Source organism: Chrysemys picta, chromosome 10 (assembly GCF_011386835.1).
Source record: "Chrysemys picta bellii isolate R12L10 chromosome 10, ASM1138683v2, whole genome shotgun sequence".
NCBI classification, from domain to species: Eukaryota; Metazoa; Chordata; order Testudines; family Emydidae; genus Chrysemys; species Chrysemys picta.
Genome location: NC_088800.1, coordinates 47,442,684 through 47,465,935, shown reverse-complemented (window position 1 = coordinate 47,465,935; position 23,252 = coordinate 47,442,684). Strand labels below are relative to the sequence as shown.

The 23,252-nt window shown below is 46.1% G+C and overlaps 1 protein-coding gene across 3 annotated transcripts in view; it reads right to left on the bottom strand.

Annotated features, from left to right (window-relative positions):
- LOXL1 (lysyl oxidase like 1) overlaps positions 1-19,370 on the bottom strand; it is a 50,912-nt gene extending 31,542 nt beyond the window's left edge. For 2 of the 3 annotated variants that reach the window (XM_005290510.5, XM_005290511.5), the window contains exon 1: positions 17,771-19,354. In XM_005290510.5, coding sequence (XP_005290567.1) covers positions 17,771-18,974 — 1,204 coding nt within the window. In that variant the 5' untranslated portion in view covers positions 18,975-19,354. Of the gene's footprint in view, positions 1-17,770 lie in introns of all 3 variants that reach the window. The other variant, XM_005290509.5, reaches the window with a different exon arrangement.
- Between the last annotated feature and the right edge of the window lie 3,882 nt (positions 19,371-23,252).

The following is a 23,252-nucleotide window of genomic DNA, read 5'->3' as shown; positions in this document are numbered from 1 at the left end:
GATGCCCCAGCAGACCAATCCCCAAATTCTACAGCCCCCATCTCCCCCTTTCTTCTGTATTTCAGAGTGCATTCAGACCTCACTGTTATGGCATAGTCCTCCTCCTTTGACTGCAATTTCTAATGGATCTGCAGCCCAGCTTCCCACAGCAGAGCAGCTCAGGTGAGCTTCAGACAATCTGGGATGCTTGTGCAGAGTGAGCTTTACGGGGCTCACCCTTTGCCAGTGTTGCAACAAGCCTTCCTCTGTGCTGCCATGGGTTTGCTGAATTCCAGAGACTTCAGCTCTGCTCCAGCTCCTGCTACAGTCAGTGGGAACCTTTCCATCGGTTTCAACGGGAACTGGATCAGGTCCTGAGTGTTTTTTGTTTTTTTTCAGAGAACAATGCCTTCTTGTTTCTTGGACTGCTTTCCCTGGAGAAATCACGTCACTAGATTGGATCTTGTTTCCTGCCTCTATGCTTGGTCATTTCTGGTGATGTAATGCACAGGGGGTTTTGAACACAAAGACAAGGAGAAGGCATCAGGGGAAGCAACTGTTTTTTTCAAAAGAAACTGTTCCCTAAAAAGAAAAAAAAAAAAAGAACACCCCAGGCTGATCAGCCATGCTTCGGGGAACGAATTCAGAACTGGGCCCCATCCTTCTTGCTTGATGATTTGTGCCTACATTATAGAAAGGAATATTGCCAGGGGTTTGGTCATTATTTATAAAAATGTTTCCTTTTCACTGATGTTTATAATAAATCTTGGGAACTTGAGACAGCAATCAGATTCCTTTACCAGCATGGATCCTCCCTCCCCCCAAGTTTCTGCACTGCCTTATTATTGTAGGGCTGCTCAAAAGCACTGGGCAGAGCACAGTGGTTTGTTACTGTAGGGTTGCTTATGAGTGCAGGGCTGCACTCCCTGATTTGTTATTCTAATCACTCAATAGTGCTGGACTGTGCATGCTGGTTGGCAATCAAAGGGGGCTCACAATCCTGGGTTGCACATACTGGTTTGTTCTTGTAGAGTTGCTTTCAAGCACTGGGCTGCATGACCTGCTCAATCAATGGGAGTTCTGTCTGCGGAAGCACTGAGAAAGAATGGCAAGCTTTGATCTTTATGTCAAGAATCCTCAACATATTTGAATAACTGAATATAAAACTTTCTTGATTGTGGCTTAAGCAACTGTCAAGTGTACCTGTTAAAGAACTACAAGTGTGCTTGAGGACAGCATTAATGGATGTACAAGTCTTACAAGGATCATTTAACTAAGTTCTTCTGTTCCTTTCCAATCAAGATGCTAGTCTTTCTTTCTTTCTTTCTTTCTTTCTTAATTCAGTGCTGGTAAAAGGAAGCAGATTGGCAGCCTCACTACACATGGTAGCTTAAAGAAAGGGGAAACATTTCATGAAAATTTCATCAACATTTCCCCACACTTTTTTGAAAATTGAAATTTTGAAAATTCCTCAAAAAACAAACAAAAACAATCAAATAGGCCTCCCCTGCCAACCAAATCCAATCTGACTAGCCCCATAGTTAGTTGAAAAATTGTTCATCAACATTATCCAGATTTTTTTTGTTTTGAAATTTCACGTCAACATCCAAAAAATGTTGATTAAAAAAACTTGTTCGTTGCCTTTTTTTTCCTATGGCTTCACTACAACAAGAAGTGGGGGTTTACATCGAGATAGTGATGGAAGTGCTGTTTGGGGCACAGAACAGAGGGCTGGGAGTCAGAACTCCTGGGTTATGTTTCTGGCTCTTGCCACTGACTTGCTGTATGATAAGTTCCTTTCTTATAGTTTATCCTTCCATAAAATGGGTATGGTGGTTACCTGCACAATGTTAGGAAAGGAGCTATACAAGTGTAGAGTGTTATTGCAAGACACCTCCAACAAGTGATGTGTTTGAAATGAAACCTGGCAGAGGCCGGAGACAGCAGGATATGGAACCATTTGCTTTAGATCACCAGTTCAAACCCATTTGTTAGAGGGCAAGTGACTCCATCATCAAACCACCCCTGCAATATGTGCAGATTATCGCCTTTGTCTCAGAGGAAGGCCAAGAACTGATTGGGCCATGCATGTTGAACTGTACTCTCCCACCTTGAGCCCCAGGTCAGGCCTGAGGCACACAAGGCTGAAGGCAAAGTGAGCTGAGCTTTGCATTTCTGCTACTGGGGCTGTGCCAAGGAGAGCCTTCTGTCCCCAGAGGGATCCAAGTGAACTTGAGTAAAACTGAGATCTTGTTGGCAATGCAGCCCCTTCCCACTTTTAGCTCTGTAAGTCAAACCAGCTGGACTCAGAGTTATAGGAAGCAGAACTCATTAAACCTTCAGCTTTATGTTCCTGTACATGTAAGTGCTTCAGTGCCCAGATACTACGGTGATGGGTACCCTTTAAGGATCCGATCCATTGCCTGCTGAAGACAGTGGAAAGACTCCAGTTGGCTTTAATAAGAGTTGGCCCTAAATTCCTGATATAAACAGACTGTAGAAAGCCCAAGGAATCAATGAACCACAAAAGTTGGAAAGAAAGAGAGCAATGGAAAGTGACCTCGCTCCATAAGATAGGAATGTAGTGGAGACATATGCGTGAGGAAGCCTCTGGCAATTGTGCCTGTCTGTGTGGAGATGCAGGATGCTAGTTGGTTAAAAAATCCCAGTGATTTGTAGGAATTTTTGGAAGGGATTGCTATTATTGGTCCACAGTGAGCACAGTCCATGTGGATCAGCAAGCTGCCCTGTGTGTGTGTATAGATAGATGTGTGTGTGTGTGTGTATATATATATTAGGGCTGTCGATTAATTGCAGTTACCTCACGCAATTAACTAAAAAAATTAATCGTGATTAAAAAATTTAATCGCAGTTAATTGCAGTTTTAATCATAGTGTTAAACAACAGAATACCAATTGAAATGTATTAAATATTTTGGATGTTTTTCTACATTTCATATCTATTGTATTCTGTATTGTAATTGAAATCAAAGTGTATATTATTTTTGATTACAAATATTTGCACTGTAAAAATGATAAACAAAAGAAATAGTATTTCAATTCACCTCATACAAGTACTGTAGTGCAATCTTTGTCGTGAAAGTGCAACTTACAAATGTAGATTTTTTTTTGTTACATAACTGTGCTCAAAAACAAAACTATGTAAAACTTTAGAGCCTACAAGTCCACTCAGTCCTACTTCTTGTTCAGCCAATTACTAAGAGAAACAAGTTTGGTTACATTTATAGGAGATAATGCTGCCCTCTTCTTATTTACAATGTCACCAAAAAGTGGCACTTTTGTAGCTGGCATTGAAACGTATTTACCTGCCAGATATGCTAAATATTCATATGCCCCTTCATGCTTCATCCACCATTCCAGAGGACATGCTTCCATGCTGATGACGCTCATTAAAAAAATAATGCATTAATTACATTTGTGACTGAACTTCTTGGGGGAGAACTGTATGTCCCCTGCTTTGTTTTACCCGCATTCTGCCATATATTTCATGTTATAGCAGTCTTGGATGATGACACAGCACATGTTGTTCATTTTAAGAACACTTTCACTGCACATTTGACAAAAAGCAAAGAAGGTTTTGACAGGGTATACAGATGGCTACAAGAGAGTGGTCGAAGGTAGATACATTAGTTCCAGGTTAAGCAGGTAACCTTTTCCCTAGGTAAGATAACAGGGATTATTCCAGAACACTCAGGAACTTTCTAGAACTAATTAAGGCAGGCAGGCTAATTATGACACCTGTTGCCAATTGGGAAGCTGCTAGAATTAATTAAGGCTAATCAGGACACCTGGTTTAAAAAGGCTCTCACTCCAGTTAGTGAGGTGTGCATAAGGAGCTGGGAGTGAGAGGATGTGCTGGAGGACTGCGGAGTACAAGCTGTTCCAGAAGGCACGCTAGATAGCTACAGTCCACAGGGCCCCGGGCTGGAACCCGGGGTAGAGGGTGAGCCCGGATTCCCCTCAAACCTCCCAACTCCTGATCCAACAGAGGAGGTTCCACCAGAGGGGAAAGTGTCTGGGCTTTTCCCCAACCCACATGGTGGATTAGCAGAAACTGCAGGGATTGTTCTTACTCTTTTTCCCCATACTGGCCAGTGATGAGGTTATCTGAGTGAACAGCAGATTTGAGCCACGAAAGTGGCCAAACTGAGGGCTACTGTGAATCTCTGAGGCAAGCAAAATCCGCCAATAAGCGCAGGACTCACCAAGGTAGAGGAGGAACTTTATCACAATGTGAGATTTCTAAAGATAGCTACAGCACTCAACTCAAGGTTTAAGACTCTGAAGTGCCTTCCAAAATCTGAGACGGAAGAGGTGTGAAGCATGTTTTCAGAAGTCTTAAAAAAGCAACACTCCAAGGCGGAAACTACAGAACCTGAACCACCAAAAAAGAAAATCAACCTTCTGCTGGTGGCATCTGACTCAGGTAATGAAAATAAACATGCATCAGTTAGGGTGACCAGATGTCCCAATTTTATAGGGACAGTCCTGATATTTGGGGCTTTTTTTTATATAGGCATGTATTACTCCCCACCCCGTCCCGATTTTTCACACTTTCTATATGGTCACCCTAGTGTCGGTCTGCACTGCTTTGGATTGTTATCGAGCAGAACCCATCATCAGCATGGATGCATGTCCTCTGTAATGCTGGTTGAAGGTTCATATGAAGAGACATATGAATCTTTAGCGCATCTGGCACGTAAATATCTTGCAATGCCAGCTACAACAGTGCCATGAGAATGCCTGTTCTCACTTTCAGGTGACATTGTAAACAAGAAGCGGGCAGCATTATCTCCTGCAAATGTAAACAAACTTGTTTGTCTGAGCGATTGACTGAACAAGAAGTAGGACTGAGTGGACTTGCAGGCTCTAAAATTTTACATTGCTTTATTTTTTAATGAAAGGTTTTTTTGTACATAATCCTACATTTGTAAGTTCAACTTTCATGATAAAGAGATTGCACTACAGTACTTGTATTGGGTGAATTGAAAAATACTATTGCTTTTAGAAAAAGAAGAACAGGAGTACTTGTGGCACCTTAGAGACTAACAAATTTATTAGAGCATAAGCTTTCGTGGACTACAGCCCACTTCTTCGGATGCATATAGAATGGAACATATATTGAGGAGATATATATACACACATACAGAGAGCATTAACAGGTGGGAGTTGTCTTATCAACTCTGAGAGGCCAATTAATTAAGAGAAAAAAAAAACTTTTGAAGTGATAATCAAGATAGCCCAGTACAGACAGTTTGATAAGAAGTGTGAGCATACTTACAAGGGGAGATAGATTCGATGTTTGTAATGGCTCAGCCATTCCCAGTCCTTATTCAAACCAGAGTTGATTGTGTCTAGTTTGCATATCAATTTCAGCACAGCAGTCTCTCGTTGGAGTCTGTTTTTGAAGTTTTTCTGTTGTAATATAGCCACCCGCAGGTCTGTCACTGAATGACCAGACAGGTTAAAGTGTTCTCCCACTGGTTTTTGAGTATTTTGATTCCTGAATCAAAATTTCCTGAATCTGAAACCTGTCACTATTGCTTTTGTTGTTTTTTACAGTGCAAGTACTTGTAATAAAAAATGAATATAAAGTGAGCCCTGTACACTTTGTATTGTGTTGTAATTGAAATCAATATATTTGAAAATGTAGAAAACATCCAAAAATATTTAAATAAATGGTATTCTATTATTGTTTAACAGTGTGATTAATCGTGATTAATTTTTCACTTGACAGCCCTAATATATATAAAAGGCTCCAGAGGCAATGATGGAATTACAGGCCGGTAAACCTAACTTCAGAACCAGGGAAATTGGTTGAAACTATAGTAAAGGACACAATTATCAGACACCTAGATTAACACAATTAGTTGGGGGAAGAGTCAACACAGCTTGTGTAAAAGGAAATCATACCTCACCATGTATTAGAATTCTTTGAGAGTGTCAACAATCATGTGAACAAGAGGGATACAGTGGATATAGTGTACTTGGACTTTGAGAAAATACAACAAAGGCTCTTAAGCAAAGTAAGCAGCCATGGGATAAGAGGAAAGGTCTCTCATGGATCAGTAACTTGTTAAAAGATAGGAAACAAAGGGTAGGAATATAAAGTCCGTTTTTACCATGGAGACAGGTAAATAGCGGATACATCCAAGCGGGGTGCCGGAACAGTGGGGGACCAATAGGCCAGGCCCATCCACTTTTTGCCACGAGCCTGACCCCTGCCCGTCCTCTTCCTCCCAAGATCCTGCCCCCCGGCCAGGCCAGAAGATGGAGCCTGGCTCAGGTCAGAGCATGCCATCTGAGTCCCCCACCCAGGGCAGATGGAGGGTCCGTGGCTCCCCACAGCTGCCTGGGTGGCTCTTATCATGGCCTGGCTGCAGCTCTTCGGCCCCCAAGACCCCACCCCCAGGCTGTAAGCCAGAGCTAGGTTGGAGTAAGAGTTGTGCAAGCAGCTGTAGGAAGTCGTGGACCCTCCACCAGCCCTGGGCAGGATACCCCGGGGTCTGGGACATGGGCCAGGAGCTGCTGTCAGGTCCCCCACCCCAGGCAGGTGAAGGGGCCTGGGCTCCCTGTCCCAGCTGGCCAGGGGGCGGGACCTCAGGGGAAAAAGGAGGAACAGGGTGGGGCCACGGAGGGGGAGGGGCCTTGTGGACCCTACTTTTAGAAAGAATCCATCGCCCCTGCTCCTAAGGATCTGTACTGCAACCAGTGCTGTTCAACATATTCATAAATGATCTGGAAAACGGGGTAAACAGCAAGGCGGCAAAATTTGCAGATGATATAAAAATTATAGAAAATAGTTAAGTTCAAAGCTGGTTGTGAAGAATTACAAAGGTATCTCACCAAACCACAGAACTGTGTAACAAAATGGCAGATGAAATTCAATATTGATAAGTGTAAAGTCATGCACAGTGGAAAAAATAATTCCAACTATACATACAAAATGATGGAGTCTAAATTAGCTGTTACCAGTCAAGAAAGATCGTGGAGTCATTATAGACAGTTCTCTGAAAATATTTGCTCAATGTGCATCTGCAGTCAAAAAAGCTAAGAGAATGTTAGGAACCACTAGGAAAGGGATAGATTATAGGACAGAAAATATCATGCCACTATATTAATCCATGCTGTGCCCACACACAGAATAATGTGTGCAGTTCTGGTTGCACCATCTTAAAAAAAGAACAGGAGTACTTGTGGCACCTTAGAGACTAACAAATTTATTAGAGCATAAGCTTTCGTGGACTACAGCCCACTTCTTCGGATGCATACAGAGTGGAATAAATATTGAGGAGATATATATACACACATACAGAGAAGTGGGCTGTAGTCCACGAAAGCTTATGCTCTAATAAATTTGTTAGTCTCTAAGGTGCCACAAGTACTCCTATTCTTTTTGCGGATACAGACTAACACGGCTGCTACTCTGAAACCATCTTAAAAAAGATAGAATTGGAAAAGGTACAGAGAAGGGCAACAAAAATGATTGGGGTATGGAACAGCTTCTGAACAAGGAGAGAACAGGACTACTCCACTTAGAAAAGAGACGACTAAGATTGGATATGACAAAGGACTATAAAATCGTGAATGCAGTGGAGAATGCACAGTCAATCTGTAGAAGTCGTTCTCAGAGGATGTTGTGAGGGCAAAAGATGTAATCCGATTCCAAAAAGAACTAGATAATTTCATAGTCAGAACCTTGCACAAAAGTGTTAGCTCCCTCTGGACAGCAAGGGTCTCTGCAAGACCCACGCACAGCAAGTGCAACTATCACACTGCAAACACCAATCATGCAGGAGGCCTGCTGTGAAACCTGCCCACCAGCTGGCAGAAACAGCATGGGGGGAATCAGTCTTATCTATTGTGTCCATAGCACACATGCACCAGTGTATTGGTGGGCAGAGTGAGAGTATGTCATGTGTGACTGGGGAGCAGTGTGCAAGGAAGCAGCCAGCCATGGGAGAGGTCTCACAGGGCAGCTTGCTGAGCCACATGGACTGTGCTCACTGTGGACCAATAACAGCAGTCCCTTCAGACAGGCACAATTGCCAGAGGCTTCAACTGAGTTGTGCCTGAATGAGGGCTGCAGGATTGAGCTGCCCTGCTGATAACTACACATGTCTAGAGCTAGAGACCAGGAAGACCTGGGTTCAGTTCCCAGTTCTGCCAGTGACCCATGTAGGATGTTGGGCAAGTCCCTTCACCTCCTCGTGCCTCAGTTTCCCCACCTGTAAAAGGGGGATAGTGGCAGGGTCGGCCTTAGGGGTGGACCACCCAGGCAACTGCCCAAGAGTGTGATGCACAGATATTGCTCAAATCCCTCCCACACAATGTTCCTCCATGCTCCCCTAGGGGGCTGTGAGTGGGGAAGCAAGGAGCAACTCCAAGCACTTACGCAGCCTAGGTGGGAAAAGTGACCTGGATGCAGGGGCCCCTGATGTCAGTCCTCACTTCCCCCTACAGCTCCCTAGGGGTGTGCGGAGGAGCAGTGTTGGGCGGTGGGGAGAGCAAGCAGCAATGCCAGCTGCTTCATGCTTCTAGGTCAGTTTCCCCACATGTGTGCAGGAGAGGGGTGCAGGGCTTAAGGGGGCACAATGCAGGGGTTGGGACACAAGAAAGAGGCAGGGGTTGGGGATACAGGTGGGGGGTCAGGGCAGTGGGAGGTGCTGCACCCACAGGGGTCAGGAGCACCAAAATGCTAGTTCACACAGGGTGCCATTTTCCCTGAAGCTGGCCCTCATTAGCAGTACTGAGCTCTGTAGAGGAGCCGGACTCAACCCTGCGGCGCCTCCTGCTGGTTGTCCGGGGAATTAGCTCATCAGCCTCTGGAGTGCCCTCTGCAGGCCAGTGATCCGCCTTGTCCTCTTCTGGCCCCCATGTCCCTCCCAGGACCCCAGTGCCCACACACTAGGTCTCCCCTCCCTGGGGAACCCCCACCCACTATCCCCACCTTGCCTCAGCACTAAGCCACTGCCAGTCACCAACTAGCCCCCGCTCCCTGGGGCAGACTGCAGTATAGGCCACTCATCACTGGCAAGGAGGGTTTGGACCTGTTGCTGCCTTGGCCTAGCCCTGGGCTGCCCTCTGCAACCCCCAGTACCCCTTGGCCTTCCGCTAGGCCACAGCCTGGGGCTATTGAGGCTGGAGCTCCCCAGCCTTTCTCCAGCCCTGCTCCCCTCAGGTACCCTGTGTCTAGCTCCCTGCAGCCAGGCCCTTCTCTCTCTGAAGGCAGAGAGAGACTCTTGAGTGTCTGGCTCCCTGCCTCTTATATAGGGCCACCTGGGGCCTGATTGGGGCGTGGCCCAGCTGTGGCTACTTCCCCAACCAGCCCAGTAGCTTTTCCCTTTGCCCCAGCCCTCTGCCAGGGCTGTTTTAAACCCCTCAGGCAGGAGCGGGGTAACCACCCCGCTACAAGCTCCTTTGTAAATTGATTTGAGATTACTGATGAAAAGAGCTAGGTATTATTATTACTGACTGTTTCCAAAGAGGGAGGAGTTTCGAGGGTTTGGAGCGAGGGACCCTAGGATTCTATTTCCAGCACTGCTGCCATTTTACTGGGTCACCTTGGGCATGTCACTTACTCTGTCAGTGCCTTGGTTTCCCCACCTATAAAATGGGAACAGTAACATGGACCTACCTCACACATGGTTCATTCGTCAATTTTGCAAACTGCTTTGACACACACACGCACACACACGTAACTCTGGACTGGAACATGGCCACTCTTCTCTACTAGCAACACTACCCAACAGTTTATAGGAGGAGACTAACTTCTCTAACTGACGCTGCTCAGGGACTTGCAGCTCAGCCAGAATGTAATTACTCAGCCTGGAAGCTGGCCAGGACACTGGGGCTAACATCTTCTGTGAAAAGTGTCACAGGAACTTTAATGCCCACAAGCGGTCAGGCCCTGGAGTTTATGGCTCAGTGGAAGGACACAGGAGCCCCACCTGTGAGTGCTGAGAGAGCAGTGGAGGGAGGGGGTCTGTTATTCCACTGGTACCCTGAACTCATATGTGCTAGTGAATGTGAAGAAAAATCCCAGCCCTCCAAACCAAGCTGCCTACAGAGTGAACACAAATCCCTGAGGGAAACCAAGACAGCTATGCTGGGTTGAGCGGTTGCTAGGTGACCTGAGTACATATATGGAAAGAAACATGAAAATAAATCTAATCAGAGACATGTGGAGGCAAGGGGAAGAAAGATGTTCTGATGCAGAAACTGCTCAGAGCAGAATGGCCAGGCCTCTTGGAGACAGCCCTCTCTTTGACGGGAGCTGAGGAGGCCAGGCAATGGGATGACCCCTTCAGTACCCCGCCAGGCAAAAGATCACATCTTCTTTAGATGTTTTATAAGGGGTGGTTGTCCCTTGCCCTATTCTGTTCCCTATCTCGGATGGAGAGATTGGCCAGAGACACAAAGTTCAGACCCAAACATTTCAAGCTAGCTTTACTCCAGTTACCATGGTACTGCAGCAGCGAAGTGGCATCAGTGCACACTTCATGAGGGTTTGAGGTGGGCTGGTAGCACCCAAGTGCTGCCACCACTTCGCTACTCCAGTGCCTGACCTAGCTAGCTCAAAACTAGCTCTGGTACATCCACATGAGCTGCAATCACATCCCAGAATCGCACTGCTGATGTACCCTTAGAAGTTGAAATTTAATGGCCCTGGAGCGCTCTGGTCCCAGGTCCCATTTGGGAGCAGCTGCCAGGCACCCTGCAAGAACCACAGGTTTTGTCTACCTGGTTTTGGGGGCAGGAGAAGGGAACTGAGGGAAGATTGGGATGGTGTTTGACTCATGGAACAATCCTGTCACCAGTACAATCCCCTTGGTTCTCCTGGCCAACCAGTCCACTGACAGAGAGAGCTTTCCTGGGATGACTGGTCACTTATGAAAAATACCCTTGAGAGAGAGGGCAGTGTAGCCCAAGTCTCATGATAATTGGTGTTTGTTTTAAATCTCCAGTTTCTGGAATCATGTGATGATGATGATGCTTTAATTGTTTTAAAGTAAGTTTCTGGTCCTTGTGGTTGGAGAGAGAAGCCTGAGGACAACCAGAAAGCAAAGCAAAAGAACCTCAGATTTATCAAGGATTTTTTTAATCTCACAAGTTTTAGGGCCTGACTCGCAATTTTTGAACTTTCTGGATTGACCAATGAGGATTCTCGTTATTGTTTCAATTCCCCAAGTCACACATTCCCTGTGGATCTTTGTCTGGATTGCTTAAGGACAGAAAAGTAAAACATGTAAGTGGGTTTCCAATGAAAAGGTGTTAAACTAGATCAAGAGGAGAGAAGGACAGAAGGAGACAAGAGACAGAGACAAATGGCAGCAGATGGAGCGAAAGAGAGAGAAAGAGAAATAGAAGACTTAAATATAACAAAAGATGCAATGGAGAAAGTGTAGCAAGTGCTGGAAATAAATATTAAGGTAAAAGGAAGGAGAAAGAGAATGGATGGGGAAGAGGAAAGAATTGACACCAGAGAGCATGTTAACAGCAGAGAAAGAGAGAAAAATAAATGGTAGTGTAAATGGAGGAAAGAGCATGGGGGTTGCGTTTATTTTAAAAAGTTCACATGTGTTTAGTATTGCAAGTTGACAAGAATATATACACACTCAGCTCCCCTTTGCCTCTGCAGCCCCTTGAGCCAGGCCAGAAGGAAATGAGGTCAAGCTCATAAAATTAGCCCTTTGTTCAGTGCTGCTTGCATGAAACATGGACTTGGAGGGATCTGATCACAAGCACATGCTCAACGCCAGCTATGCCCGTGAACGCTGGAATTTTCCAGGCACAGAATCTCAGCAGAGGCTGGGTTTCTTTCTGAGCTGAAGACACCTGCTCAAGGTGGAGTTCCACCCAGACAGTCCCACTCCTGCCACCCAGTGAGTTCATGGCATTTTGGGAGGGAGGGAGGGAAAGGTACAGTGGAAAGACTTGCTAGGTCTCCATCACTGATATCCAAGTTCGAGTGGTTGGACACCGCGGAGGTGCCTAGAAGATTTCTCAAACATCCATCCAATTGTTTGCTGGTTGCATTGGGGTCCTTGAGTTAAATGTGCTTTGGATCAGGTCCACAGCATTGCAGTATCATCACCTGACATTTGGGCCACATGGCTCCTACTGTTGCATCATGCTGCTGGGCCCCATAGCTCTGCCCACAGGCAGAAGGAGATCAGGCTGAAGTTTAGATTCTATAACTTCAGTGAACTTTGTAGCCAACAGCAGAAGCCAGGCCTGAGCTTCTCAAGTTCAACTCCTCTTGGAGCCTCTCATCTCTGTCCCAATCCTGCCTTCTCCCTCTGTCCAGAACTGACCACCCAGCTGGATTTTTATAAGTTTACAGTAGGCCCCTGTGGAGATTTTTGGACAACATGATCAGTTCGGGCCTCCTGTGACCCTTTTCCTCAGCAGTAGATCACAGGTATGTTTACTCCTCATTGACTTTTGCCTTGAGTGTCATGTCCTGATCACTAGAGCTGGACACAATTTATCAGCCGAAACTTCTTTTTCTGGCTGAAAAACACGTTTGTGTTGACCAAAACATTTTTCAAATTCCAGTTGAATTTGCCAAACTGGTTGTTGTTGTTGGGGGGGGGGAGGAGAACAGAAAAAAATGCTGAAAAATCATAAATGTTTTGTTTTGATATTTTTGAAATGAAACATTTTAATTTTTCCACTTGAAATTCTGTTTTGTTTAGGATTTCACTGCATTTTTATTAGTAGGTTAAAAAACCCCAAACCAAAACAAAATGTTTCAGCTCAAATTCAGTCTTTTGTCTGATCTAAATTAAGTTTTTATTTTTTTATTTTTTTTGTTTCACTGAAAATAATTATTTTGGGTTGACCCACAATGATTTTTTCCCCGATTTTTTGGTTTGGCCACTGAACCGAAAATTCAGTTATTCACAGAACTCTATCCTGAAGGGTCAGAGTGAATCTCAGTGACTCAGAGACAACAAGGAGTCTGGTGGCACCTTAAAGACTAACAGATTTATTTGGGCATAAGCTAGGGTTAGCATACGTCCAGTTTTTCCCGGACATGTCCGGCTTTTCGGCAATCAAACCCCCGTCCAGGGGGAATTGCCAAAAAGCCGAACATGTCCGGGAAAAATACCAGCCGGGCACTTCCTCTCCCGCGGCTGCTCTGCTCCTCCCCAGACTCAGACTTCGGCTCTGTTTAAGAGCCAAGCTGCCCGAGCCAGTGCTACCATTTGCAAATTTAACACCATTAATCTGGGCTTGAATAGGGACTGGGAGTGGCTGGCTCATTACAGAAGCAGCTTTTCCTCTCCTGGAATTGACACCTCCTCATCTATTATTGGGAGTGGACTACATCCACCCTGATTGAATTGGCCCTGTCAACACTGGTTCTCCACTTGTGGAGTAACTCCCTGCTCTCCAAGTGTCAGTATATAATGCCTGCATCTGTAACTTTCACTCTATGCATCTGAATAAGTGAGGTTTTTACCCATGAAAGCTTATGCCCAAATAAATCTGTTAGTCTTTAAGGTGCCACCAGACTCCTTGTTGTTTTTGTAGATACAGACTAACACGGCTACCCCCTGATAAGTGACTCAGAGAGATTCACTTGGCTTTATAGCTGAACCATATGCTGGCCTGGGCTCACTTGAAAACCAGATTGCATTGACTCCAAAGGTTTTTTAAACTCTCAGTGAATCTGAATGCAGTCATTGCTGTGGGAATGAAACCACAGATTTGCCCCAGTTTCACCTGGTTTCAGAATTTCTTGTGAACATTTTGGACATCTCTGCCAATCATGAGTAGGAACCTTTCCTAAAACTCTGAAGTTTCACCCCTTCTCTTTGAGAGACCCTTGTGTTGACTAATATATGCTGGCTAGCATATAAATATATATCATATTAATAACATGTATTATCCATACCATATATATTAGTATCCATTAAGCACTAGTAACATTAAGCACAGTGATATAACCTAAACTGGACTATACTATAAGATTGTTCACTTATAAGTATACTAAGTATCCCATAACTCCTTGTATTTGCTGAAATAAACATATGGCATAAGCAGATAGAAAACTTGTCAAAATCAAGAGACATTCGTTCTATATCTTAGTACATGCTAGGAAGTTCCTTCATGGACCAGTACCTGGAATGCTAGTATCCACAACAAAGATAAGGACAGAGCAGAAGAACAAATTAGGGAACTGGGACAAACTAATGGGTTGGATTTTAGTGATGTGTAAAGAGATGGTCTGAAGTAAATAGGATGAAATTCAATAAGGACAAATGCAAAATACTCCATTTAGGAAGGAACAATCATTTGCACACATACAAAATGGGAAATGACTGCCTAGGAAGGAGTACTGCGGAAAGGGATCTAGGGTCATAAGCTAAATATGAGTCAGCAGTGTACCACTGTCGCAAAAAAGGCTAACATCATTCTGGGATGTATTAGTAGGAGTGTTGTAAGCAAGACACGAGAAGTAAATCTTCCGCTTTACTCCATGCTGATTATGCCTCAACTGGAGTATTGTGTCCAGTTCTGGGCACCACATTTCAGGAAAGATGTAGACAAATTGGAGAAAGTCCAGCAACAAAAATGATTAAAGGTCTAGAAAACATGACCTATGAGGGAAGATTGAAAAAAATGGATTTGTTTAGTCTGGAAAAGAGAAGACTGAGAGAGGATATGATAACAGTTTTCAAGTACATAAAAGGTTGTTCCAAGGAGGAGGGAGAAGAATTGTTTTTCTTAACCTCTGAGGATAGGACAAGAAGCAATGGGCTTAAATTGCAGCAAGACTGATTTAGGTTGGACATTAGGAAAAACTTCCTAACAGTCAGGGTGGTTAAGCACTGGAATAAATTACCGAGAGAGGTTGTGAAATCTTCATCATTGGAGATTTTTAAGAGCAGGTTAGACAACCACCTGTCAGGAATGGTCTAGATAATACTTAGTCCTGCCATGAGTGCAGGGGACTGGACTAGATGACCTCGCGAGGTCCCTTCCAGTTCTATGATTCTATGTGTAAATTGTAAAATCATATAAATAATACCAGCTGAAACATGTAACTTGGGGATCACACCTTCTGTGTTAAGTGACATCACTGCACGGGGCAGCTTGGAGACTGGTATTATATAGAAAGAACCTTTTTTCTCGTACCATATTAATAAACCTCACTGACATTGGTTATTTGGTCTTTGTATATACTTCATAATGAACCAAATCATGGTCAAGCCATTGACTACACAACTGATCAGCACTTGTCACCCTACCTTCTTTAACTTCTCAGATAAAACTATTTAGATAAGCTCCTACTTACTTTGTGACTCTAGGCCAATCACTTTGCCTCCCTATGTCTCAATTTCCATGTCTGTAGGATGGGGCTAGAAAGATAGAATGTCCATACAGTGCACAAAACCAAGCTCACACAATCCAGTGATCTGGCTGCTTGACTAAAAGGCGATGTAACCAGCTCAGTTATTGGGTTGGACTTTTGTAAATTCCTTTCAGGCCATGAGCCGTGACTTGGGTGGATTGAATGTTTAAAGAGATTAGAAACAGCAATTAACATTCTAAAGGTGATTTTACCAATTAAAAAACCTGCCTGAAACCGCCACCAAGGGAGGCCATCAGGAAGCAAGAGCAGATCACGGAGTACAGGAGTGAAAAATGAAGCCCTGGGGGCCTCCAGTGGGAGTTCAAATAGTCACCCAAATCCCTCTTGGGGAGTGCTCAGCGAGGAAAGAACAGACACCAAGAGCAGCCCCCTCCTCTCCTGCTAGAACTTCCAAATGAATCAGCAACACCTCGTGATCAACAGCACTGATGCAGCTGAGTTGACAGATTGATTGATCTTAGCATGGACACTGATTCCCATACAATCTTTGGCTTCTCTGCTGAGAATGTCAATGAGAGGGCCAATTAATGCCAATTGTGAGACCAGTTTTCATGATGTGAGACCCATATTGATTAGGAACTGGACTGAGACCCACCAATTAATCACATATAGTCCCCCAAACCACTACTGATGGCTACAGTTCTTGGGCTCTACCATCCATGGCTGGCTCCAAACAGGTGTCCTCGGTTTCTATAGTCCGTTACTCCTAGATTGTCTGCACTGAGACATGCCAGCCACACCTTGCTGCACTGCCAGCATGGAACCTGTAGCCTTTGCTGAGCAGCAGCAGCACACACAGGACCATCATACTCATCCAGTCTACACCAGCATGTAGGGCTTCCCCAGGGGAACTGAGCGTGGAGCTTGGAGAGGTTTCTTGGTTCTTGCGTATCAGCCAGCCCATTCTGGATGTGCTTATCTCAGTAACCACTAGGAAGCTGGCTAAAGGAATCACAGGGATCAGAGGGGTCTGGTGAGCTGGGGTTTCCGTGGGTTCATCCAAATTATTTGGGGGGGAGGGGGGAGTTAAATTCCACGGGTTTCCTGTCACACACGCTAGCCTTTGTTTAAGTTCCAACTTAAAACAAAATATGCAAAGCAAACCTCAGCCAAAAGCTACAACACTGGCCTATTTTGGGGTCAAAATCATGTGAAACCACTGAGTGTCCCTGTTCTGACCTTGACGATGCTCATCACACCAGACCCTCCTGCACAATGCAGTGCTAAATAGTGCAACAGAGCCTGTACCCTATCCCCTGTACAACTGCAGAGCAGTCCATGGTGCAGAATACAGGCAAGAAACAGGGCATAATTACAAATCGGTTCATAGCTGGAGTGCACTGCAATTGAGATTTCACGATGCAGTGCTTCTGAGCCAAGGAGCACAGCACACATCACCCCCACAATGCAGTGCTTCTGGGCCCCAGGAGTACAGCGCAGCTCAGCCCCCGCGATACAGTGATGCTGGGGCCCAGGAGCACAGTGCAGTTCATAGAATATCAGGGTTGGAAGGGACCTCAGGAGGTCATCTAGTCCAACCCCCTGCTCAAAGCAGGACCAAACCCCAGACAGATTTTTGCCCCAGATCCCTAAATGGCCCCCTCAAGGATGGAACTCACAACCCTGGGTTTAGCAGGCCAATGCTCAAACCACTGAGCTATCCTTCCCCATGATGCCATGCTGCTGGGCCCAGGAGTACGGTGCAGCTCAGGCCCTGCGATGCAGTGATGCTGGGCCCAGGAGTACAGCCCAGCTCAGGCCCTGCGATGCAGTGATGCAGGGCCCAGGAGTACAGCGCAGCTCAGGCCTTGCGATGCAGTGATGCAGGGCCCAGGAGTACAGCGCAGCTCAGGCCTTGCGATGCAGTGATGCAGGGCCCAGGAGTATAGCGCAGCTCAGGCCCTGCGATGCAGTGCTGCAAGGCCCCATTCTCAGGTTTGCCACTCAATTCACCCTGATCTATATAAGGTGTTAACAGGCTGTTGATCACCCTAGTGTATAATGGCCCCTTCCCCACATATGCCCCCACCCACAACCTGAATATGCAGGAATGCCTCCCTCTGTCCACCACTGGCTCTGCTCAGACCCTGGGGTCCCATCCTCATTACTCAGGTAGCCGAACTGCAGTAGATGCCTTGGGCTGCTGTGAGCAGCTGGGCTGCTTGTGATTCAGGTAGACCCTCCTGCCCACAGTGTCCCGGGGAGCGGAAGGGAGTTGACGCAGGTGTAGGGGAGTCTCTGCTCCCACAGGGCTCTGCCCTCTGGCGTGTCCCTGAAAAGGCTGTGGGTGAACAGGACATAGTGTGTGTCTAGCTCAGGTACCATTCCTTCCCCCTCCCTCCCTCGCCCCCCACACACATAGCCCTCAGGGCCAAGGACTCACCCCGTCCATTCTGAGGGGGTCTGTAAACGCTGCCCACGCTGACCCGGGCTTGGTTGTCAGATATCACTTGTGGGGCTTCCGGGCTCCTCACAGGAAGGTAGGGTTCGGGTTGTGGAGACCCATAGGGATCCAAGCTCCGGAAAGGTGGCTGGGGTTCCACGTTGTGGGGCGGGACATAGGGCTCCTGTGCCACATTACCATAAGGGGGGTATTGCCCCAATCGTGGGTCAGTTCCATACCCGGGGCTGGCCCCCAAAGGGGACCTTGGGCTGAGCTGTAAGTTGTCCATAGCGGGGACCCGTTGTCCCATTGGCTGCTGGTTCTGAGCTGCCGAATAAGGATCTTGGAAGCCTTGCTCTGCGGTGGCACCAGTGTCATGATACAAGCTGTGGGAGTACCTCCTATCCAGCCCATCAGCGGGCTGGGGCTGGGGGGGCACTGCCACATAGGGCCTCTCTGGAGCAGGATAGTAGCCTTGGGCTCGGTAGGGATTCTGGTCCTCCCCATACTCCTCATGCTGTGCCCTGGACTGGAAGGGGTATAGGACACGGACACCAGCAGCAGCTGATGCAACAGCACCCCCTCCGTTTCCTGTGCTGCGGTAGTATAGGTAGCCTTCGTCATAGCTCCGAGACACCTGGGCATCATAGGGCTCATGCTGGTTCCCAAAAGGGGGATGGGGGAAGGGGAACTGTGAGTAGGAGGGCTGCCCAAAGGAGGAGTGTGAGAACGAAGAAGAGGTGGCGACGGCAGCAGCAGAGGAGCTGGTCTGTCGTTGCCGGCTGGTGGATGGCCTGATCCGTTGGGAGCTGGTGCTGTCTCCGACGGGCCCTTCACGCCAGTTCTCCGGGACTTGGCCAAAGCCGAATGGATGCCGCGTCTGGCCCCGGATGGTGTCTGAGCCCGCCCTGACTGGCAAGGTTGGCGCTTGCCTCCTGAGGTTCCCCTGTCCCCTTCTGCTTTGGCTCCTCGGGGTGTCGGCTAGCAGGACCCTGGTGCTGCCATCCGCCGGCTCCTGGCCAGCGGGCACATACTCAGACCCTGTGTTCAAGAGGCTGTACACCCTGCCATTGTTCTCCCACTGGATCATCTGCCTCCACCGGTTGCCGTCTGTGTTGCTGCTCTGTGGCTGCTGCCCGTGGACCAGCAGAAAAACCCCGCAGCCCATCACAGCCCACCAGTCCCATAAGCCACAAGCCGTCATTGTGGCCAAAGAGGAGCGGATGCTTTAATGGCTAGTATTTGCAAAACCAAACCAAAGAGGCAGCCTGGATGGCCTCTGCCAGCTGTTCCTCTCTCCAGAGCCTCTACCGCTGCTTCTTGATGTGAACAGCTCTAACTCTGTCCATTCCTGGCCTGTTCTAAACTGCACAGCTCTCCCGCAGGCTGCATGGCCAGGCCAACATATGTGGAATTGACTTGGGAGATGAAAGGAGGAAAAGAGCAGCTTTTGGTCTCAAGGCTTCAGTAAAGTTTGCAGGGCTTCTCCGTGAGTGGTTTTCACATTGCTGCTATGTCCCGAGCAGGGATGTTCCTCTCTCTCTTTCTCTGGGCTGGATGGATTTACTCCTCCTGATCTCAATGAATAAGTCTCCACTGGGTCCTAGAGCCCATCAGTTTCCAGTAATTCAGCAGCACTACACAATTTCCCCAACACTATTTTATATATGGCGTTTGAGTAAAACAGCCTCAAGATGGAACACTATTTATGAGCAACAAGTGTCTGTGCAGTTCAGTGCAATCGTCGTTTCTTCCTGAAACAGCCAGCTTGAATAAAGCTGACTGTTTTAACAGTAATGGGCACTTTTTGCCCAGAGATCTCAAAGCTCTTTACATCAGAATCCTCCTGTTACTGATGGAGTCAGTGAGATGCTCAGTCAGGTAGAGTGACCTGAAGGTCACAAGAATGAGTTAGTGACAGATCTGGAGGCAGACCCCCACCTTTCCTATCTCGCAGGACCCCATTTCAGACTGCAAAATTCAGACCTGGCTACTGATACCCCGCAAGTCTGGGGCTGTATAGATCCAGAGCCCATCTCAAAATGAAATGCATTCCTGGATTTCAGAGGTCTTAAGGCCAGAAAGGAACATTCTGATCTAATCCAACCTCCTGTATAGCCAGGCCAGAAAACCTCACTCAGTGATTCCCATATTGAGCCTAGTTGACCTTGAAAGTATATTTTAAGAAGACATCCAATCTTGATTTAATATACACTATACATCCCTAATATAGATGGAGAATTTACCACAGCCCTTGATAGTATGTTCCAATGGTTAGATTCACTGGGAATTTTTTCTTCCAATCCTTTCCATAGCTTTGACCCTTCAGTTTGACGTCTTCTTGAATATAAAGAGTTCAGGTTTCTCTCTGAGATCCCCTGAATTTTTTAACTACTACCTTAGCCACAGAGTGTGGGTCATGTTTTCAAACTGGCCTGTATCTCTCAGATTGTGCCTGCAAGTTTTTGCATTAGAGCTGGTTGAACAAACAAAATGTCTGTTCCACCGGAAATTCTATTATATTGAAATTTGGTTCTGTCCTTGTGATGGGTTGGACTAGCTTGAGGCCCCCTGCTGGAGGCCTTTTGGCCCTGCCACACCCCGCCCCAGAAAAGGGCAGTAGAGAGGTCCTCCGAGAGGTGTACAATGGCTGTGTGGGACGCAGCCAATCAGGGCCCAGCAGGCTAGTATAAGAAGAGCTGCAGGGCCAGAATGAGTTCAGTGCCTTGCTAGAGCTGGAGGAGTATGGATGGCGTGTGACTGGCTGAGGGACCTTGGCTGAGGTAATGCTGCCAGAAGCCAGAGAGAGCAAGAAGGAGCCCTGAGCTGGTTGCGGGGTTTCCATCAGGACAAGGGCCTGAGGTAAGGGTGAAGATGGCACAGGGCTGCGGGGAAGTGGCCCTGGGAATTGTAGCAGCAATGCAGTATATTTAAAGGAACATTGTCGATGGCTGCTATCTATAGGGTCTCTGGGCTGGGACCTGGAGTAGAGGGTGGGCACAGGTCCCCCCTACCAGCCACTGGGAAAATGGCATGGTCTTTGAGGCACCCCAGAAGGGAAACTGAACTGCAGTGGCCTAGCTGATGAGATGGGGCCAGAAAGGCCCTGAGAGAGTGAAGACACTGCCTCCAGGGAAGAAGCCCTGAGGAACTGCTCAATTCCGGAGCAGGGACAAACTGAGAGAGACATCACAGAGGGCACTGAGAGAGGCCCCTGTTGGACTTGTACCCCAAAAGAGATTTGCTTTGCTTTTATCTCACAGACATACTGTGTATGACTTGGCTGGAGAGCTGAGTCAGTGAAGACCCACCACAAACAGGTAGAGAGCGTGAAGGCACAGGCACTCGGCCAGGGGCGCTTGTGAGAGGTGAGTGTGACCCCGTTACAGTCCTAAATCAGGATAAAAAGTTGAAATCTTAGACTTTTGTTGTGACATTAAATATTCCCAAAATATTTCATTTAAATTTTATTGAAATATTTAGTTTTGACTTTATCATTTCCACCCTTGTATTACACCTCTACCTCGATATAACACGACCCGATATAACACAGTTTCACCTATAACGCGGTAAGATTTTTTGGCTCCCGAGGACAGCATTATATCGAGGTAGAGGTGTATTTGTAACAAGGTGTTTCAAGCTAATTTTCTCTAATTTGCCATGAAACATTCAATGAAATTAATATGTTCTCAACATTTTGATTGCATTGAATCACCATTTTCCATTGGAAAACTAGAGCTCATTTGGAGGTTTTCCAATGAAACTTTTTTTGGTCAGAAAATACCAATTCATTGAAATTAAAACCATTTGTGGAAAATTGTTGGCTTACTCAAATTTTGGAAACACTAGTTTTGACATTGTCCTGTTTCAGCATTTTCTAAGTTTTGCTTTTTGTGTCAAAACAACTTTTTGTTTAGAAATGTAAGATTATTTATAGTAAAAAATGTAAATACAATTTTAAAAGATCAAAATTGAAACATAACATTTTGAAATTATTGAAACAAAATGTTTCAGTGGATCCAATGCTATTTCTTCACAGATTTTCGATTTGCAAAAACTCAAGATTTTGATGATTATTTTGTCCCAATTCAGGACAGGAAAAAAATGCTGAAATATCACATTCTCACTGGAGAGGAAAACAATTTCCCACCTAGCTCTAAGTAAAACTGTTCCATCAGAACATACTTAACCCCACCCCACCCTCCCACTCCACTGTGGGGTTTTTTTATGTTTTTTTTTTTTCATAAAGGAAACGTCACCAAAAATTGTTGGAATAATCGAAAATTCAGTACAAAACTAGGGTTTCAGGAAATGAAAAAAGTAGAAAACAATTTAGCAATGGATATGGATAAAAATGTAGCAAAAATATTGATTAAAAATCACGTGAAATGGAAAATGGATGTTTGGAACACTGAGAAATGGGAACAACTTTGAAATTTAAAAATTTGTATCAAGGTCATTTTCTCATTTTTCAGCCAGCTCTGTTCACTAAATACTCCACTTCTGAGGGTGGGCACAAAAATGTTGTCAGAACCAACTCTGTGGGTTGGTTATGGGGAGGCAGTGGACACCAACACACAGGAACCCTCCGTGATGAATTCATGGCCACCTTCCCTAGTCTGAAGCTACTATTCTTTTCCAATGTTCTCAATACTTTTGCCTTTCTCTGTCACGCCTCTCAACTGCCAACTCTTTTGGGACCCTCTGAAAGGCCTGGCAGCTTCAAGGCTTGTTTAATTTTTGAGGAAATAACCTGAGGCCTTTGGAAACGAAATTTGAAGGCATCTGTCATGGAATCACATGCCCTTCCAAATGGGCTTGTTTATTGGAAGCTCGTGTGTAGTAACGGGCATCAGCAGGCCAGTCTCTTGCTGGCAGGCTAATCACAAGGCAGGAAACCATCTGAGTATGCTTGCTAGGTCTCAAAGAACTTCTCCCTGTTATGTGTGTTTCTAGTTGCTCCTTGAGGGCCTTCAACCAGGTGTGCAATGGACGCCATTAATATCTCAGAGTGTATTGGTCTTGGTGCAACCACGAAGTCTCCTAGATTTCCACTGGACTCAATGGAATTTAAACACTTCTGTGATGAGCTTTGTGGGGAAAAAACAGAAAAGCAAATTTGAAGAATGCCCTTCTACTGTACAGGCCAAAGACAAACACAGTAGGCTTTCCTCAGCCAGTGCCCCAGTCAAAGGGATAAGGTAGGGCCTGCTGCAGCCAAAGTCCGAAGCAAAGGTCTAAGTTGGCACTAGCTTTGGCTGAGTTCCAAAAAGGAGGGGGAAATCCCTCGATCCCTGCTTAGCTCCAGCCTTCTACTTAGAAATCCTGATTCTTACTGCTGGATTCAGCCTCCTTGTTCTTACTGTGGTGGTGGGGGGTGAATAGCGTTACCATATTTCAGCAAGCAAAAAAGAGGACGGGAGGAGCCCTGCCCTAGCCCCACCCGGTCCTGCCCTAGCCCCGCCCCCATCCTGCCCTAGCC